A 20,292-nucleotide genomic window follows, 5' to 3' on the forward strand; every position below is an offset into this window, starting at 1 on the left:
CGGAAAAATCTAGAAAAATCCGGAAAATTTATTAAAAATCCCGGAAAATTCAGAGAAAATCCCGGAAAATTCAGAGAAAATCCGGAAAAATTCAGGAAAAATCCGGAAAATTCAGAGAAAATCCCGGAAAATTCAGAGAAAATCCGGAAAAATTCAGGAAAAATCCGGAAAATTCAGAGAAAATCCCGGAAAATTCAGGGAAAATCCCGGAAAATTCTGGAAAAATCCGGAAAAACCCGGAAAACGCAGGAAAAATCCAGGAAAATTCTGGAAAAATCCGGAAAATTCAGGGAAAATCCCGGAAAATTCAGGGAAAATGGAATACCCCCAATAAAAACACAATGTTTTTCCTCGACTCGTTTATTTCAGAAGCTTCAAATACTTGGTTATGTCAGCAGACTCCCATGTCGATTCGCAAAGAACTTCACGTCGTGCTCCGTAAAATAAATATATTTTTTCCTTTGCGAATCGGCACAGGCGTATAACGGTAGCTTTATTTGAGGGCACTTGGTGAAGATGCGTATAACATTTCCACACATTTTTTACTTGCTTTTTAGTATTTTTTTTTAATTTTTGCATTCATGTTTTAGTTTCTTTGTTCGATTTTTCTTCGAACTGCGTATAACGTTGCTAGCAAGTACCATTTTTTTTGTAAATGTGTTTTAATTTTCTTTTTCATTAATATTTGTATTTTCTCGAATAGGCTCGTAGCGTAAGCTATCTAGACCATTCTTTACGATCGTTATACGCAATTCATATATATATCTTTTCTGTCGTCTCGGAAAACGTTTCAAAAGCGCTTTTCAAAGCATTTCCCGAAACACGAACCGCTTATTTGCGACGATGGTGTGTCGTATGGTTGATGTGGTTGTGGATCGTGGGTGTTGTCTGGTTGGGTGTCAAGTAGTGGAGATGGTGGGCACTGGAGTGCTAGGCAGGATGGCTGAAAACAGGACCTGAAAGAGGACTGGATTATCGTGCGGAGGGATCACATACAAGTCGAGGGATCACACTGGACAACGAGAACTGAGCAGAGGATGCTACAGAAAAGGAGGGGTTAGTTGGTAGACGGATCAAAAATGAAGCAGGAAACTAAGGGATCTGGAAGGTTAATCTTCTCTTGTATGTGGCGGAGCTTCTTGGCTGTGGCCAGTCCGGGGATGGACTCGATGGTTTCCTGCTTGCGTATCCAGTTCAGGGGGCAGCAAAGACCCTTGACGGAGCGGACCAACTGGCGGAGGGCTGTTTTTGATGGCGTATCTGGCTCAAGAATAAGTCTGGCATGCTATTTTAGCTATTGTCTGATTCACAATTTCTGGTTTCCAGTAAAGAAACTTGCCTTTGTCTTTGTTTTGTTTTATCTGCAAGAGCTTTTCATGTTTTCAGCGATTGTATTCATTCATAAGCAAAAGTGTGATCGGCTGCCTTGGCAAACCAGCTGTGGGTCGATCGACTCACCCACAAAGGGTTTTGTTTAGTAGTATTCTTTTTTACACTTTTTGCTCACAAAGCGTACATCTTTTCAATCTTTTTTCAAAGCTCTCGTTTATAACTTGGCACTGTTTCGTGCTGCGAACATGAGCGGCTCGTAGAACATTTTGAGTTACTTGTTGATACTTTTTTTGGGGTAGGGTTAGACAAAGCCACTCTTGAGTTACTGGAAACCGAAGCAAGATCAATGGATCAGGAGCAGAACGTTTAAATTTGAACAAATGCCAATGAATCGTGACTCGTTCTTGAGAAGGATGTTTGGTGACGTGAATGGTGTCAGTTGGCTCATCCGACATAGAAGTCAGTACTCCCCACGAACCTACGCAGTGGCAGTTTCTTCTTCGACAGGCTTCTTGGCTTCGCTTCACTTTAATAGTGGACCCAGCGCCATGCCAGAATAAGTCCTGTTTTCTTCAGTCTACGCGTTAGTCCTCGGGCAGGGCAACTTCCTGACGAATCGTTTGGCATCTTCTGAAACCTCTGAAATGTTAGCTTCTCTGGCCAGAAATGTGTCTTGATGGTTAGTGAGTGGGTGATGTTACGATGACACATATAGGAAATTGATCAGGGAGTAGTTTTTGACATCTTTGCGAGGGGTTATAGAATCTGGTATGGTTTATAGGAGCCCCGCTGCTCTGACCGATGTCCCCCCGGTGGTGGCGGTGGGCAGCCAGGACTCCAAGGTGTCCGTGAGTGCGGTTAGGGCGTGCATGCGTGCGTGGGGGAACCAGAGATTCATTTACGTATCTTTCGACACGTTCTGTTTCGTACTGTTATGGGGGGGTATGTCGTTACTGCTCTTTTTGGCCTTGCAGCCCGCCCGATGGCCGCTACTTTCTTCCGCTCGTGCTGCAAACGTCTCACCAGCGCGACAGAGATATCAATTAGAAGGAGAGGGAGCTACTCTCCGTGCCACTGCTCGTGCTTTGTCTCGCTCGCATCCACGTGCCACTACACACGCGAACGATAGAAGTATGCGGAACGCTTCGTCTCGAGGGCGTGTGGCGCCAAGCAGATGCTCTGGATCCGGTCTCTCTCGCTCCTGGTCAGACATTTCCACCGCAAGCGTTCTCGTGTCCCCAAAGTCCGGGACTTCATCATGGCCACGGCGTGACTGCAAGGTTCTCACGGTTATTGGTAGAATCCGCCCGGCCCGCCACAGCCCAGGTTGCACCACTCGCACCCACGGAGCCCGACTACGCCGACGCGTCTCCTCTTGCGGCAGAGGAGGCGCCACCAGGGAGGAATCGGTTCAGGGGGGTTCTCTTACTCTTTGATGGGCTTCTCGAAGTTTATCACTTGATGAATGTGGCGGTGCTAGTGTGGGTGAAGGGCTGGTTCTGGCCTCGGAAGCTGGGAGGCGTTTTCGGAACTGATCTGGGCCAGGAAGGTGCCTCTGCCGTAGGACTCCACTTTTCACACATCACGAGTCGTTCATTTTGTTCACTTGAAAAAAAAACAGAGTAAGAAAGGGCACTCAGATGGGTTTCCGAGACTCACGAGGACCATGGCGCTGGGGGCAGCGCTCGTCGGCGACTGACACTCGGCACTGCATCGGAGGCCCGGACGTAGCCTCGGTCCCTGCACTCAGGTAGGTATACTGCGGCCTCAGGTAGACGTGTCCCTATCGGTCCATCCCCTAATTCGTCTGGGTTCGCTTCCCAGGGTTTTTCCCAGGCAGCTGCTGACCCGATTTTCAGGATCCTTCTGGATATCCTTCGTACTTGGAATTTGCATTGTTGTTTTCGGGCCCGTGCATCTTAGAAGCCTGTTTCTCCTAGGGTTTCTGCAGCTCTGCTGGCAATGCCGTTTAATTAAGCATTTTTTCGCATTACGAAGCGTTAGAACGTTGGCTATTATTTGCAAAACGTCAACTTGATTGGGCTCAAATAGTTATGCTCTTGTTAAAGTACGTTAAAATCTATCAAAAAGGGCCAATCTTCAGGCTTAGTAGCACTTTGGAAAAAAAATATATGAAATTTTCCTGAGGCCGGGCCGCTTGTTGCGACTTTCCGTCGCGATTTTCGCTATCTCATTGAAAATTTGTCGGCGAAGGGTCGGCAGCGTTGCCGTTTAATCCAGAATTGAGCTGGGGAGTACAGTACTGCAGGGGAGAGCCCCTTCCCGACGACGCCTATGGCCTGGTTAGCTTTTGCGTCGTTTCCACGTAACGGGTCTTTGTGGCAAGCTTCTTGGGCGACTTCTTGGCTTATTTTCAGGTTCCTTAGAGCCTCCACTTCTAATCAGTGTCACAAAATTGTACTTTCGGCTCTTTAATCGTTTTTAAAACCAAAAACAGGACCACGATCGTGCGCACTAAACACACCTCACCACGAGACCTGTTTTCGGCGATGTGGCAAGGCCGGCCGATGGCTGTTAAGTTAACAGGCCTGGAAATGTAAATAACATTTGAGTTTAAATTGGAGGTATTGAGCTTTTTTAAGTTTTGTTCAAAGAACTAAGTGTTAAAATTAAAAATTAGTGCTAAAAATTAAATCAAAGAGAAGCTTACCCATTATTATAAGAATTTATAGACCTCCTTTGGCTTTGGGAGACCTATAGCTGTGGAAAATAAAGAAAATTAATTAAACAAAGTTTCTAAATTAAATCAGAAAAATGTGAAATATTAAAATTAAAAAGGGTGTTAGTCTCTTTTCTAGTCTATTATCTATCTCTATTACTGATTGATTGTAAGACTCGTGTTTAAAATATAACCATTAAAAAGAAACTCTACTTACATTTCAAAAAATTGAATTATGGCGCGGACCTGAAAACAATCAAATACTTATATGATTCCTACTGACTGCTACAATATTCGGTTACAATTCCTTGCTGCAACATAGTTTTCGTGAATTATGATTCTATGATGTTATGTAAACAATATTCGAGATATATTAGTATCAAAACCGAGTGGCTGGCTCGGATCGGAGTATAAAAAGTATTTACAAACAATTTGATAAAAAAGCAACCGCATAGACGAACATAATCGGAGATATACAAGTAAATGCGAACAAAAATAAAATAAATACAGGGGCGCTTAAGACTAAATGCAAGTAGGGGCGGACGCGGGGATTGGAGGAGGCTCGATGCTCGTGGGGCGTAAGTACGGATGCGGGCGCGGCTCACAATCAGGCCTCGGAGAAGTCGTTGTCGTAGGCGTGGTTGCGATAGGCTCCGTATCCCGGTTCCGCGTCCATGCCGCTGGGAAGGCGTGGCAGCGGCTTTCCTCTAGATGATCTCGAAGATCCGGATACCCTAGAACCCGGCGATTCTGTTTCCCGGACCGCGGGCCGGGGCTTGGAAGGTGACGACGGCCCGCAGTTGGAGTGCTCATCGGATTCCTCGCAGAGATTCTTGTACTGGTAGCTGCGGGCCAGCCACAGGAAGATCATCATGTCCACCAGCATGAGGCAGGCGAAGAGGGCGAACTCGCCGGACTGCGAGCTGGTGAACTTGAACTCGGCGATGACCACCACGATCATGTTGCCGATGGCCACCGAGAGCAGCCAGCAGGCCTGCAGGACGCTCTTCATGCTGGGCGGCGCCTGGGTGAAGGAGAACTCCAGTCCGGTCACCGAGAACATGATCTCCGCCGCCGTCATGACCACAATCTGGGGCAGCTGCCACAAGATGGACACGGCGCTGGGCGCCACCACCTCGAGTAGGTTATATTGCTGCAATGCAATAAGGGAAGGAGGAAGGGATAGTTATGATGGTATCCTTTAACGAACCACACACTTACGTAGCCCTCCTTGGCGTTGCCTCCGACCACCAGGCTGTAGAGGCCGCCCTCCTTGGTCTCGAAGCTGGCCGCCTTGTGGCCGTTGATCACCACCTCGCCGTAGCCGGGGCTGATCTTGTACAGCTGCGACAGGTTCCTGTTGATCATGACGAGGGGCTCCAGGGACGAGGCCGATGCCTTCAGGAGCACAGAACCCTCGTCGGCGGGCGTGTTGAGCAGCGCCCTCACCATGGGCGGGCTGCTGGCACTCGGAGGCAGCTCCAGGCCGTCGGCGAACTCCAGGAGCTTGTCTCCGGCCAGGAAGTAGCTAACAGACTTGCCAGGGCGCAGCCGCAAGTTGCCAGTGATCTCGGGGCACTTTCCAGAGGGGGCCTGGGCCTTGAACTCGTACTCCTTGGACTCCGGCACGAACAGCGAGAGGTCCGCCCACATGCCCAGAGGCTCGATCGCTCGCGGCAGCTGCTCCGGCGACGCCCCCAGGCCGGAGGTGAACTCGTACTTGCAGGGCATCCCGTTGTAGAGCCGCAGGTGGCCGATGTCCCGCTCCACAGGGGCAGTGGCGAAGGCCGCCTGCTCCATCTTCATCTCCAGGGCGGCGGAGAAGAAGAAGCCCAGGGCGGCCAGCAGCAGGCCGATGGTGAGCTTCTGCAGCGGTCGCCGGATGCCGACCACGCGGAGCATCGGGTAGACTATGTAGTCGAAGAGCGGAATGAAGGCCAGGATCAGCAGCGGGTTGACCACCTGCATCTGGTCGGGCTTGATGTGGTAGCCCAGCACCTTGCCGTCCATCCGGGTGGCCTGGAAGGTCCAGCGCGAGCCCTGCTGGTCGAACAGGGCCCAGAACACGGGGAAGGGGAGGTAGAGCCGCAGGATCCGGGCCAGGCACTTGGTCTCCTCCACCAGCTTGGAGCCCACTGTCGGCTTGGCGTAGTCCAGGAAGTTCGCCTCTGGCTCGGAGTTGCGGCGCTTGCACCAGCCCCGGAAGGAGTCGGCGATGCACTTGGAGACGCCGAAGATCATGTTGCCCGCCGGGGGCTGGCAGCGGTAAAGGCGCCTCCCGGCTACGAAGATCAGCACCGAGACGATCATGAGGATGGCGGGCACCCCGAAGGCCAGCGAGAAGCAGTCCTGCTCGCCGAAGCAGTGGATGTCCGCCCGCAGGATGGGGGTCACCGTCGTGGAGATCATCGATCCGGCGTTGATGGCGAAGTAGAACAGCGAGAAGAACTTGGCCAGCTGGAGGCTCTGGGCGGGCAGCGAGAACTGGTCGCCGCCGAAGGCCGAGACGCAGGGCTTGATGCCGCCCGTGCCCATGGCGATCAGCAGAAGACCCACAATGGTAACAGAGCTGGGGATAGAAGGAAAATAAGCACTCTGTCTGGTGGTAAAAAGATGATACTCACTTGGTGGGCATCCCGGGCAGGGGAATGGCGCCAAAGGACACCACCATGGCGCCCAGGCTGTAGACGAGCGACAGGTAGAGGATGGTCTTGTACTTGCCCAGCCAGCCGTCGGCGATGAGGGCTCCTATCAGGGGGAAGATGTAGACCAGCATGGTGAAGATGTGGAACAGCACCGTGGAGGTCTCCTCGTTGTAGCCCAGCTTGTTGGTGAGGTAGAGCACGAGGATGGCTGGAAGCAGAGAGATGGGATTGCAAGTGGCCGGGGACAGTGGACCGGAGGTCCTGGGGAGTCACTCACTGCGCATCCCGTAGTAGTTGAAGCGCTCGCAGAACTCATTGCTGATGATGAAGCCCACCGACTTGGGGTACGGGAGGGGGGCCTGGAATTGGAAATCGGTTTTAGTTTCCTAATCAGATCCATCCCCCAGTACCGCGCCGAGACTGGGGGCCCACGTACACCCCATTAGAGGCCAATTGGCCGTGGAACACCAGATAGTACCAGTCTATGCGGCTCGGCATGTCTATTCCGCGGTTTCTCAGACATTCCCATTGTCTCACGTCGGGCGGCGGTCGTCGAAACTTTCTACCCATCTCCGCCCTCCGCCCTCCGCCTCATGTTCTGACAAAGAACAGCCCATAAATTAGCGTTTTTATTCAGCGCTTTGTAGGGCCCACAACTCGTAACTCTCCAATAGGTGGGCCAGGTGCTCTACTATACGATTGGATTGGGTTTGGAACTAGCACTTGGAAGTGGAGCTTTGCGGAAAGTATAATTACTCGCCTACGAATCCCAGCCCCTATCCTGGCGCCTCACTACTATCCTATCTCCGCTGGTGCCTAGGGTATTCCAGTGCCGGACAGGTGGGCCCGCCCCTTATCGCTCCTACGGCCATTCTCATGGTAATTGGCCTTTCTGCCGTCGCCGAGTCTCGTCTAGCTGTCGTTTGGCTTTCGGTTTTGATGTGCTTCGCTTTGTTTTGGCGTCTGGGCTTTGTTTTGGTTCGGTTTGCAGCGTCTCTTGGCCAAGGTGAGCAACGGAATGCAAACGGGTTTCGCCGCCGGAGTATCTAGTACATCGCTCTGCCCCTCATCCTCTGCCGCGGCGATTGAGAATTCCGCGCACACCGCGGCCTAGGCCAAGCGCTCGCACTCACCGTTGCGGATTTGCCCGCCCCTCCGGCCTCTGCTCCGCTGCCTCCGCTGCCTACGAGTGGCATAACCGTAGCTTGTTGGTGCTTTATGTAACGTTGCTCCGTTGGGGCCGTAGTGGGATTCGAGCGGACCGACTGCCGTCTGCCGGAGACTGCGTTCGGCGTGGAACTAAGAATCCCCCGCCGCTTGGCCCGAGCTTTAAAGATCGATCTCTGGTCCGCTGCCTCCCCCTCTCCTTCTCTCCCCTGGGGGGTCAATAAATTTACAAACAAACAAAGAGGAGCCGGCCTGGGAGGCTGCTGGGGAGTCGGGGGGAGAGTGAGATCGCGGCTCCAGCTGATTACTGCCCAGTGATGGGCGGCAGATGCTTCCAGACACAGTCTAGACTTAAGCCGGAGAGTCGGAGCCGGAGGTAAAGTTGAGGGGCAGAAAAGGGGGGGAGCCAGCTCAGGAGGCTAATATCATTCCCCTCTCAAATTATGCAGTAAACGAGTCTGATTCTTGTTTTGATTCTCGTTTCGCTAATTAATTCAATCAATTCGCGGGCAATAAAAGGACTTTTGGCCATTTGACACACATTTCTCGCCCGCTCGAGGCCGTCCAAGGTCGACCGCCTCGCCGATGCGAGCAACAGCCTTGAAAGAAGAAGCAGCAGCACGAGCGCAACTCAATTGGGCTCAGAACGCCGAGGGGGCAGGGGCAGGGGGGGCCTTCCAGTTTGCTTTCCAGTACTTTCCCAATTGATGACCGAAAGTGATGATCGGCTGTCTCTCTCCGCTCTTCTCTTTCCCCACTCTGACTGATTTCTTTTTGGCCTTCCAGTTCTGCCCCCCCTTCGCCCCATCGTTCTGCCACCTTCCTACCTTCCATAGCTCCCTCCCATTTACCGTTCCACAGTTTTCCATCTTTGGCTACTCACCGCATTCTTTGCCTCCACTTCTTTCGACTCCTCCTGGAGTTGGCCGCTTTTACCGTTATCCCCGCTCATTATGGCTTCGCTCTGTTTTAAGTCGCAGTTCCTTGCCCTTTAATTGCTCCCCAAGCACATAGTTGACGAAAAAAGGGACAAGAACAATTGCCACAAATTCCAAACTGCTTTGGAATTTTATCGAAAGTACACACAAAACGAACTGTAAAAATATTTCACTTTTTGCACTGATTTGCGGACAGGTGTAATTTAGACGCGACGCGAGACGATAAACGAACGGTTGGAGACTAGACGGAGGCGGAGACGGAGACGGGGACGGACGGCTGCTGGGCTGAGCCACGTTGTCGCCATAAAACAGCAACGATAAATGATGCGCTGCCCTCCGGTAAGCTGCGCTTTTAAAGCTGCGCTCGCGGATGCAGCAGCGCAGCCGAAAAACCGAACCAACCGAAAGTAAAAAGGGGAGCAAGAACCAAAATCAAATTCAATTTGAAGTGATAAGTGGGTGGGGGAGCGAGAGCAATATATGTACGAACTTGGCTGTGGTGGAGTGTGAGGAGTAGGGAAAAAGAGCTCACCTAGCTGAGCTAAGCTTTGCTCTCTTTGGATACCTCGCTGCCTCCCACTCTCTGGCAAAGAGATCAGTGCAGCCGGCGCTGCTGCAGCATTCTTATTCTTACTGCCCTCCCCCTTTCTGCCCTTTCTCTCATGCTCATTAAAAAGAGAAAGGGGAGCTTTCGTCAGAGTCAAGTTCAATGCCATTCTCTTTGAAATCGCCGGCGCCATCGCCACTGACTAGGGCAGGCGGGGGCACTGGAAAAGGGGACTCGAATTTGGATAATGGAATGAGTATTCCAACGAATGAGTATTTGGATAATCCCTTGAAACAGTTGTTTCTCTAACTTTTGGAAAGTAAATGGATTGTGTCGTAATAGATTTCCCAAGTCAACTCCATCTGGCTCTTTCCAGAGCCTTGCGTGGAAAATAAACAGACTTTCCCTGGACTGGATCACTGATTGCGAAGACTTCCCAAGAACCCACGCTTATCGACCTGGCTAATCTCCGTGTGTCGCTTTCGGGCCTGATCTTATCTCGCCGCGGGTCCTATCGCCCGGATCCTACAGAACCGATCCAAGACCCCTGGTAGAGCGGCCAAGTGCCCCGCTATCGCTATCTCTGTTTGTTTTCTTTACGGCTTCGAGTAATTTGTGGGATATTCCCAGGTGGCCATAAATCCATCTAGTCGTTGAGATTTACGAACCGCATTGGCCTTGTTCGGCCGGCAGATTGGAGCGCCGCTTAGGGTATCCGGCACCAGGTCCCAAATACTGCTGAGGACTCACCTCTTTGCGGGTGGCGGTGCGCCTGTCCCTCCCGATCCTGCCCAGGCCGAGGCTCTTCAGGCTGTCGGAATCATAGTGATATCTCCTCTGCTCCGACCGAGCCAGCGCCATTACTGCCAGGAGAACGTGGTGAACCGGATTCAGTTTCACGAGATTCGCACTCACCCCGACCGAATTCCGAGCCCGCTAGGAACCGACTGAACTCGGAGCTGGAGGCGCCGCTGCAGCGGGAGCAGCCGGAAGTCCCCGATGAGATATTCCGGTTCCGTTTCGACCTGTTACTCATCCTTTTCAATAATAGCAATGATCTTGTGACAGCTCCGGAAAGGCTACTCTTTTAAGAGGAAACCCCTACATGAGTTTAAGATTTCCATTTCCGATTACCACAGCTCCTGCAGATTCCATCCCAAGGGGTACCCCTTGAAAATTTATAATTTACGGTTTCCCCCACTTCTCCACCTTCGGATGACGATAACTCCCCCAATTTACATCCGATCGGGAAAAGCGATACGTTTCCGTAATCAGGGATTCCAGTAGCTGAATCCCTCATACAACGCTTTTCTTAAATACGGTTTTCATTTTTTTCGAATTTTTCCAAGGGGTACCCCTTGAAAATTTATCATTTACGGTTTCCCCCACTTCTCCACCTTCGGATGACGATAACTCCCCCAATTTACATCCGATCGGGAAAAGCGATACGTTTCCGTAATCAGGGATTCCAGTAGCTGAATCCCTCATACAACGTTTGTCCTAAATACCATTTTCAATTTTTTCGAAATTTTCCAAGGGGTACCCCTTGAAAATTTATCATTTACGGTTTCCCCCATTGCTCCACCTTCGGATGACGATAACTCCTCCAATTTACATCCGATCGGCAAAAGCGATACGTTTCCGTAATCAGGGATTCCAGTAGCTGAATCCCTCATACAACGCTTGTCCTAAATACCATTTTCAATTTTTTCGAAATTTTCCAAGGGGTACCCCTTGAAAATTTATCATTTACGGTTTCCCCCATTGCTCCACCTTCGGATGACGATAACTCCTCCAATTTACATCCGATCGGCAAAAGCGATACGTTTCCGTAATCAGGGATTCCAGTAGCTGAATCCCTCATACAACGCTTGTCCTAAATACCATTTTCAATTTTTTCGAAATTTTCCAAGGGGTACCCCTTGAAAATTTATCATTTACGGTTTCCCCCACTTCTCCACCTTCGGATGACGATAACTCCCCCAATTTACATCCGGTCGGAAAAAGCGATACGTTTCCGTAATCAGGGATTCCAGTAGCTGAATCCCTCATACAACGCTTGTCCTAAATACCATTTTCAATTTTTTCGAAATTTTCCCCTTGAAAATTTATCATTTACGTTTTCCCCCACTTCTCCACCTTCGGATGACGATAACTCCTCCAATTTACATCCGATCGGAAAAAGCGATACGCTTCCGTAATCAGGGATTCCAGTAGCTGAATCCCTTATACAACGCTTTTCTTAAATACGGTTTTCAATTTTTTCGAATTTTTCCAAGGGGTACCCCTTGAAAATTTATCATTTACGGTTTCCCCCACTTCTCCACCTTCGGATGTCGATAACTCCTCCAATTTACATCCGGTCGGAAAAAGCGATACGTTTCCGTAATCAGGGATTCCAGTAGCTGAATCCCTCATACAACGTTTGTCCTAAATACAATTTTCAATTTTTTCGAAATTTTCCCCTTGAAAATTTATCATTTACGGTTTCCCCCACTTCTCCACCTTCGGATGTCGATAACTCCTCCAATTTTCATCCGATCGGGAAAAGCAATACGTTTCCGTAATCAGGGATTCCAGTAGCTGAATCCCTCATACAACGCTTGTCCTAAATACCATTTTCAATTTTTTCGAAATTTTCCAAGGGGTACCCCTTGAAAATTTATCATTTACGGTTTCCCCCATTGCTCCACCTTCGGATGACGATAACTCCTCCAATTTACATCCGATCGGCAAAAGCGATACGTTTCCGTAATCAGGGATTCCAGTAGCTGAATCCCTCATACAACGCTTGTCCTAAATACCATTTTCAATTTTTTCGAAATTTTCCCCTTGAAAATTTATCATTTACGTTTTCCCCCACTTCTCCACCTTCGGATGACGATAACTCCTCCAATTTACATCCGATCGGAAAAAGCGATACGCTTCCGTAATCAGGGATTCCAGAAGCTGAATCCCTTATACAACGCTTTTCTTAAATACGGTTTTCAATTTTTTCGAATTTTTCCAAGGGGTACCCCTTGAAAATTTATCATTCACGGTTTCCCCCACTTCTCCACCTTCGGATGACGATAACTCCCCCAATTTAAATCCGGTCGGAAAAAGCGATACGTTTCCGTAATCAGGGATTCCAGTAGCTATACCTATACAACGTTTGTCCTTAATACCATTTTAAATTTTTTCAAAATTTTCCAAGGGGCCCCCCTTTAAAGTCCCCTTGAAAACGGTTCGTGAGGAGAAGTAAGGCTTGTGGGGAAAGATCGTGGCCTTATCTGCTCCGATAGGGGCTGTGAGGGCCTTTATCTCACCCACTTGAGCCACTCGGCCCTAGGCAATCGATGGGAAGATACGGATGTGGGGACATGATGGGCCCCGGGGTTAGCTAATCGGCGCAAGGTGCAGTTTGGCAAGCTCGTGCCGAAGATGGATCCGATCTAATCTGGACTGGATCGGCCGAGCGATATGCGGAGGCAGGGTTGGCAAGATCTGGATCAGAATGGAGCAATTCGTGCCAGAGGTGTGCGCCACCAATTGGCCAATTACGGAGCCATGCACTTTGTGTGAGAGCCGCATTCCTCCGGCTGGTAGATAGCTATCCAGGTCCACGGTCTTTAGTGTGTCGACACGCAAGCCCAGTCGCCGGCACAGTCTTGATGGCTTTAATTGAGTGTTACTCAACCGATCGGATCGGATCTGATCGGATCGGACTACAAAGACCAGACACTGGCCACCAGGCACACCATGCAATCTGGGGCCGGGTGACAATCGCAAAATCGAAAGCCAATCGAAAGGGGAAAACAAAAAGTCGCCTTATCGCCCAGTCGAGGACTACCGCCCTCCGCCCTCCTTCCCGGACGGGCAATAATGGCCACCAATAGCACCCACAATGCCAATAACAATGGCACTAATAGTAACAATAACAAAGCCCCCGCCTGTCGGCTATCGGCTATCGGCTATCAGGAATGGGGAATGGGGAATGGGGAATGGGGACTGGGGAGTGGGAATCGGCTATGGCCAATAGATGTTTATACTTGTTTCTGGGCATGGCTATAGTGATGGGCGCTCGTAAATACTGCTCGCGGCTATTGGGCCGCTATCGGGCGGCGATTAAGTCCATAAAACTAATGCGAAAAAAGCTAAAAAAGCGCCACGAGTGCGGAGCCGCGACCGATTAGATGGGGATCGGAAGGATCGCGGGGCAAAGGACCAAAGGGCCTCGGGCTCTGGGAGTCTCTGGGCCCTAATCTCTGGGCCGCTCTCGAGTGGTGCTCATCTGGAGCAGTTTATGGCCCAATAGTGCCAATCATTTGGGGCTTAACAAGTGCTATTTATGCCCCGGAGAGCCCCAAGAAATGCCCGGAGTCACTGCCAGCGTTTATGCGCCCCAATAGCTGATTAGGGCAGTTCTTGGTCTGGATTTTGGATGGGAAACAGCTCCGGGTACGGCATGAACCCTCCCGGCTTTTATCAATTGATTTCATTCCCCTGCGAGACACTCTCGGATCCCTGAATTACGGCCGTAGCTGGCCGAGATCTGCAAGTAATGGCCTGAGATAAGCGCCGTGATGGCAAAAATATTTGGTTAGTGACTAGGCGATTCCTCCCGCCCCTCGGAGGAAGGCAGACGGGGCGTGGCACTCCCCCGATAAGAGGGATAGTTTGGGGAAAGCCATCGGGCGATCTCAGAAGGGCTTACAAGCTAGAGCTAGATCTAGAGCTAGAGCTATTAGGGATAGGATGGCACTCGTCCTGCCCAAGATGGCCCCTGGCATGGTGGGGTGGGGTGGGGTGGGGTGGGGTGGATGAGGGGCCATAAATAACGGCAACGCAAACAGGCCGGAGCACTCGTCCAGGCCGGTGGGTAAGCAAACACCGGCCGTAAATACCTGACAGCGGCTGTCGGCTGTCGGCTGTCGATAACATGGCGATTAGGCTTATCACCAAATCGCTTATCCCTTATCGGCCGGGCGACGCTTTTGTCATCCTCCGAAGCACGCGCGCAGTCGCAGCGCCAGAGGCAGCGGCAGCGGCAGCGGCAGCGTGGCTCGGAGTCGGAGTGGCTCGGAGAAACCGGCGGCGGCTTCTTGGCAAAGCCACCTCGCTCGGTCGACTTCAGTCTGAGGCTGTCGATCGCCGGGGACGGACTTGAAAGCGCATCGGCTCGAGAACCAACAGCGTGCCCCTTAATCCGTACCGTACCGCGCCGTAGTTTTTTGTTTTTTTGCAGTTTGAAAGCTAAATGTTTTGATGTGAGTTGTGAGTTGTGAGTTGCGAATGGCAATTGTCGCCTTTCAATAGCGGTGACTCGAGCAGTGACTCGAGGAGGAACAATCGGCCGGAAAAGTGAAACCAGAAGCAGCGGCTGGCGAACCCAAAGGCACGGCCCATTGCCTCGCCCCAGCTGGGCTCTTGACCAGACCAGGTCCCAGCCCAGGTGGCCCTTGTTTTCGCCAAAAGCACTTCTGCCGCGTTTATGCAACCGCTCCAATCCGATCTCCAATTAAATAATATATTTCTCTTCGATTTCAAGTGCCGCGCCACGGATGAGAACCGGCCCCCACAATGACGGATAAAGACAATGGTATTGCTATGCTCCACTCTCTAATTACTGCCTTAGTTCCCCAGCTATACGGATCGCTCAACCCGGTCCAGGTCCAGGTCTTGTGACACCTATTTTCGATTTTCGAGGGGGTCTCGTAGTATCTCGAGTGCCCGAGTGAGTTGCACTTTGTGGCCAGAAATGGCCAGGAAGCTCTAGTGACGCATTAGTTGCCCTATCTAGCTCCTGCTGGGAAGAACTGCAAGGGAAGGCCCTACTCCCAGCCAGGAAGGCCGGATAGCATCTGAGAAAAGTCCCCCAAGCGAGAGCATTACTTGATTTATGGACGCGAACCCAGAAGACCTTGCCCCTATCAGAGAAATATAGGCCGTGAGGTAACGCCTCGCGGAGTCGTAAAGATTAGTCCCGGTACCTGGAGAACAATCTCCCTCCGGGCACCGGCTCTCGCCTGCAAATCTAATCGCCCCGATAAGCGCCTTCGAGTGGCCACCTTCCCCTGGCGCTCCTCTGCTGGCCCCGGGCCAGAACTGCCAAAATCGGCCGAACCGGAGTCGGAGGCCTTGCCGATATTGACATTCATCGCGCCTCCCACCCACCACCAAATTGCGGCCGATTTGGCGAGTCTCTGCACTCGAAAAAATGGGTATGCCAACTGGTTGGACGGCCGAGGGCCTGCGCCGCTACTTTTCTCTCGGTGTACCCTGCACTTCAATGTCATCTAAGGCCTGGCCTGGCCTAGCCTCGGCTCATTTGCATACTAGCTGCTCCGCGGGTTTGGGGGTCTGGGATTTCTCATTCGATCGCCGCTTTCGGTATTCCCCCCACGAGCACTGAGCGCTCGCTCCCAGCTAGCTGCAATTAGTGAGCAACGCGAAAGGCATCCATCAATCAGTCAGTCAATCAGTCAGTCAGTCAGTCAGTCAGTCAGCCAGTCAGTCAGCAGTTCCGAGCCAGAACCGATATCTGAAATAATTGCCAAGTACGGGCCATTGCCAGGCCCAGCGACGGGTACTTCGAATCAAAGCTACCGAATAGACGCGCCGGTATCGGCAGATACACACACTTATCTGACAGATAGCTCTGCTTCCTCCCCGACATGTGTAATTAAAAACTGGGCCGCGTCTCTGTTCGGGCCAACACCATCGCTTCGGGCCGCTATCAGCCATCGCTTACCGGAGAGCCATAAAGTCCCAGCCCGACAGGCAGTCTCCTCCCACTTCTCCCACTCCTAGCCCCCGTCCCCGGGGCTAATCGCTTGTAAATCAGTTGGCCAGCCGGATATAGACCGGATAAGGGATCTACTTTTAGCCACGGCGATTATCCGCAGATCGGGATGGGATGGCGGCCACATTAGCCACTCGGCGCGTAATGGAGCTGCTGGGCCTGCGATAGCGAGGTCGGATCTGATAACGCCGAGGAGTTGCGTCATGGGCGTGGAGCTTTGCGATCGGAGCGGAGCACGTACGCACTTGGACCTGGAAGGCCTTCGTCCTTAGCCTCTCTTGGGGAAGGGGGCTCTGGGGGGGACAGCCCCGAGCGATCCATTCACGACATTGACCCAGATCCCAAGTGCGCCGCTCAATGAATCGAGTGAGTGGCCTTACTGCCATCGACGGCCACTCGAGACGGCCCCTGCCGGCACCTGCTCCGGAGTACGCCGGACTTCAAAACGGCCACCGCAGCGGGTCACTGCTGTACCTGCTGCTGCGGACCTCCAGATAACGCCGTACATGCTAATGGCGTGGCTGGAGAGGGGTGTGGTTTATGGCGGCGTGTGACGGCTGCCATAAAGGCCGATAAGCCATCGATGGATTAGCCCCGCCGATCTAGGGTCCCTCCCACCTCCCCCCTCAGCCATCAGCCATCAGCCGTCAGCCGTCAGCTGTCCTCTTCCTGGTCCGTCGATCCGTCGATCAGATCCAGTTCCAGCGACAGCGACAGCGACGGCTTTCCATTTCCGTCAGCCGGCGCCCTACATGGCCATGACCAAGGCTGGGATGCACTCGGCTGCAATTGGGCACGCAGATGGACATGACCATGTGGGAATGACGGGAAAGCCGCCGTGACAGCGCACCAGTGCCCAAGTCGGGCAGCCGTCCACGCAGGCCTTTATGGGCGGCTGGGTTATCTGACAGCGTCCGTAATGCCCCGAGATTTATGCCCGGACCGAGAATTCACACGCCCGCGGGTGAGGGCTGGCCAAATATAGAGCGGCTCCCGCGCCTTATCGGCCACGGAGGTGTCAAGCACAAGGCCACAAATCTCGGCAGCCCAGCTTTCTGCTTTTTACCCGTTCTGATGAAATCTCCCGGGGATCATCTCGGGGCCCGCAAGCTCGCTCCGGCCAGACGCAATGGAACGCCCGGCAGAGCAGGTTCCGCTCCTCGGTGGGCCCCCCTCGACCCTTGACGGGACACCCTCGCTGGCGAGATAATCTCTAACCTGGTGTCTTCTCTCGTCCCCAGAAATTCAGCCAGCTGCCGAGCCCGTCGCTCAGGCGGAGGTCGCTCCCACGGCAGCTGTGATCCCGGACCCCCAGCCCGGACCCAGTGAAGACCCAACTCCCGTGCCAGATGCCGCACCCGATGCCGCACCTGTTGTCCCAGAGCCCCAGGCTCCAGTGGCGGAGCCAATGCCTGAGGCCCCGGCCGTCGAGGAGCCGGCCAACGGCAAGGCGGACAGGAAGCTGCCCGAGATCGCCGCGCAGCCGGAGCAGAATGGCAAGGACGCGAAGCCCGATCCCGATGCGAACGGAAAGGAACTGGTGCAGCCGAGCGACTTCAAGAACGTGTCCGAGGCGGAGGGGCAGCAGAAGGTGAGTGTGCCCGGTCGGAGTGCTCCAAGCCACCACCCCCAACTAATCCACGTCCTTGCGCGATCCCCCAGAAACTGCCGTACCCCAAGTCCGTGTTCTTCATCATCAGTAACGAGTTCTGCGAGCGCTTCAACTACTACGGAATGAGAAGTAAGTGATCCCCGAACTCCCGATGCTCCCGAAGTCCGAGAAGCTAACCCCTCTCCCTTAACGCCTCACCCCAGCTGTCCTGGTCCTGTACCTGAGCCACGCCCTGAACTACTCCGACGACAACGCCACCGTCACCTTCCACATCTTCACCATGTTCGTTTACTTCCTGTGCGTCTTCGGCGCCATCATCTCCGACTCCTGGCTGGGCAAGTTCAAGACGATCCTGTACCTCTCGCTGGTCTACATCTGCGGCTCGGTGCTGCTCACCCTGGGCGCCATCGGACCCCTCAACCTGCCCATGGAGACGTTCACCATGCTGGGCCTGGCCCTGATCGCGCTCGGCTCCGGCGGCATAAAGCCGTGCGTGGCGGCCTTCGGCGGGGATCAGTTCAAGGTGCCGGAGCAGGTCAAGCAGATCACCTCGTTCTTCTCGCTCTTCTACTTCGCCATCAACTCCGGGTCGCTGATTTCCACCACGGTGACCCCGATCCTGCGCGAGGACGTCTCCTGCTTCGACGATATCAACTGCTATCCGCTGGCCTTCGGCGTGCCCGCCGTGCTGATGGTCATCTCCGTGGTGATCTTCGTGCTGGGCCGCTCCATGTACAAGATGAAGCCGCCGGCCGGCAACATGGTCGTCCTGGTGAGCAGCGCCATCTGGACCGCCCTGACCACCAAGTGCAAGGAGAAGAAGACCAATCCCCGCCAGCACTGGCTGGACTACGCGGACGTCAAGTACGACCGCCAGCTGATCGAGGACGTCAAGGTGCTGATGCGGGTGCTCTTCCTCTACCTGCCCCTGCCCGTGTTCTGGGCACTGTTCGACCAGCAGGGCTCCCGCTGGACCTTCCAGGCCACCCGGATGGACGGCGACATGGGCTCCTGGAACATCAAGCCCGACCAGCTGCAAGTGCTCAACCCCCTGCTCATTCTGCTCTTCATCCCGCTGTACGACGTGGCCTTCTACCCCGCCCTCCGCCTGGTCGGCATCCGGCGGCCGCTGCAGAAGCTCACCATGGGCGGCATCCTGGCCGGCATCGCCTTCATCATCTCCGGCGTGGTGGAGCTCAACCTGGAGGTGAGTAGTTAGCCCGCCATACCCTGTCTCTGCACCGGCTCTAGCCCCAGCCCCAGCACCTGCACTCACTCCTGCACCTGCCTCGCTTCCCTCACTCTCACACACTCTCTCTTTCTCGTTCTCGTTCTCGTTTCTCGTTGCACGCCCGCTCCCCCGCTCCAGAAAACCTATCCCGACCTGCCCTACAGCCAGAACGCCCAGCTGCGCGTCTTCAACAGCCAGCCCTGCGACTACACCTTCACCTCCAATATGGAGGGGGCGCAGAGCTTCCTGGTGCCCGCCAGGGACGTCTACACCAACAAGGACCTCTCCGTGGGCGACTCCTTCGCCCTCTCCTACACGCTGACGACCACGGATGCTAACTGCAATTCCTACCCCCAACAGTCCCACCAGCTCACCCAGGAGACCGCCTGGTCGCTCTTCCTCAACCCGCAGAACACCACCAGCAATCCCTTCTGGCTGCCGGACTTTGTGGACAAGCCCAGCCAGAGCTATCCGCTGGTCCGGATACTGGCCAACGTTCCGTTCACCCACAAGGTCACGTTGCTCAGCAACAAGGGCGAGGTGGCCTACGAGGAGCTGGCCAGGGAGATGCTGCTCACGCGGGTGAACACCGGCAACTACGATGTCATTGTGGACGAGACAATCGTGACCTCCTTGCACTTCAGCACCGGCGGAGTGTACACGCTCATGCTGTGGGAGGACAATGTGGACAAAAGGTTCGACTTCAAGCTGCTGGAGATCACCGAGCCCAACTCGATGAGCATCCTGTGGCTGATCCCCCAGTACGTGGTGATGACGCTCGGCGAGGTGATGTTCTCGGTCACCGGGCTGGAGTTCTCCTACGCCCAGGCGCCGCCCAGCATGAAGAGTGTCCTGCAGGCCTGCTGGCTCCTGACGGTGGCCTTCGGCAACGTCATCGTGGTCATCATCGCGGAGGCGGCGCTCTTCGACTCCCAGGCGGACGAGTTCTTCCTCTTCGCCGGGCTCATGTTCGTCGACATGCTGATCTTCATGTTCATGGCCTACCGCTACCAGCCCAACAACCCCGTCAAGGACGAGGACGAGACGCTGCCCCTGACGGGATCGGCGGAGCCGTCGGCGCCACCCGCCGCCCTCGACGGCGGCGTCGAGAACAAGGGCAAGGAGATCAGCAAGGACGAGTAGTCCGAGTGGCGCCCCGCGCTCTGTATTATATGTATTTGTATTGTATTTCTACCGTAGACGTGTGTGTGTGCGTAGTCCTAGTGGTCTCTGTCCCATCCTGGCCAGCCCCGCGCTCCAGGCCCTTGTTGCACCTGACCAGACCTCCACCAAATGTTAACCAATAAAAGAAACCTACCGATATACTCTTCCGCTCTTCCGCTCTGCCGCTCTGCG

The 20,292-nt window shown here is 53.4% G+C and overlaps 2 protein-coding genes across 5 annotated transcripts; one reads left to right on the plus strand and one right to left on the minus strand.

The window, feature by feature from the left end:
* Positions 1–4,360: 4,360 nt before the first annotated feature.
* Positions 4,361–10,328, minus strand: LOC6503788 (peptide transporter family 1). 3 transcript variants are annotated; one of them, XM_014905594.3, is made up of 6 exons: positions 10,225–10,328; positions 10,060–10,172; positions 6,935–7,016; positions 6,637–6,865; positions 5,234–6,581; positions 4,361–5,165 (listed from the first exon to the last, which is right to left on the minus strand). In XM_014905594.3, exons 2-6 carry the CDS (start codon positions 10,168–10,170, stop codon positions 4,620–4,622), a joined length of 2,316 nt encoding a protein of 771 aa, XP_014761080.2. In that variant the 5' UTR covers positions 10,171–10,172; positions 10,225–10,328; the 3' UTR covers positions 4,361–4,619. The 3 variants fall into 3 exon arrangements, with proteins under 3 accessions (XP_014761080.2, XP_001963742.2, XP_032308402.1); XM_001963706.4 differs by lacking the exons at positions 10,060–10,172; positions 10,225–10,328 and adding an exon at positions 8,708–9,136; XM_032452511.2 differs by lacking the exons at positions 10,060–10,172; positions 10,225–10,328 and adding an exon at positions 7,791–7,921.
* Positions 10,329–14,395: 4,067 nt separating this feature from the next.
* LOC6503865 (peptide transporter family 1) lies at positions 14,396–20,261 on the plus strand. 2 transcript variants are annotated; one of them, XM_001963708.4, is made up of 6 exons: positions 14,396–14,558; positions 14,840–14,890; positions 17,335–17,684; positions 17,756–17,834; positions 17,909–18,912; positions 19,075–20,261. In XM_001963708.4, the coding sequence occupies exons 2-6, from the start codon at positions 14,872–14,874 to the stop codon at positions 20,077–20,079; spliced, it is 2,457 nt and encodes an 818-aa protein (XP_001963744.1). In that variant the 5' UTR covers positions 14,396–14,558; positions 14,840–14,871; the 3' UTR covers positions 20,080–20,261. The 2 variants fall into 2 exon arrangements, with proteins under 2 accessions (XP_001963744.1, XP_014761102.1); XM_014905616.3 differs by lacking the exons at positions 14,396–14,558; positions 14,840–14,890 and adding an exon at positions 17,133–17,256.
* The last annotated feature ends 31 nt before the right edge of the window (positions 20,262–20,292 follow it).

Source organism: Drosophila ananassae, chromosome XL, assembly GCF_017639315.1.
Source record: "Drosophila ananassae strain 14024-0371.13 chromosome XL, ASM1763931v2, whole genome shotgun sequence".
NCBI classification, from domain to species: domain Eukaryota; kingdom Metazoa; phylum Arthropoda; class Insecta; order Diptera; family Drosophilidae; genus Drosophila; species Drosophila ananassae.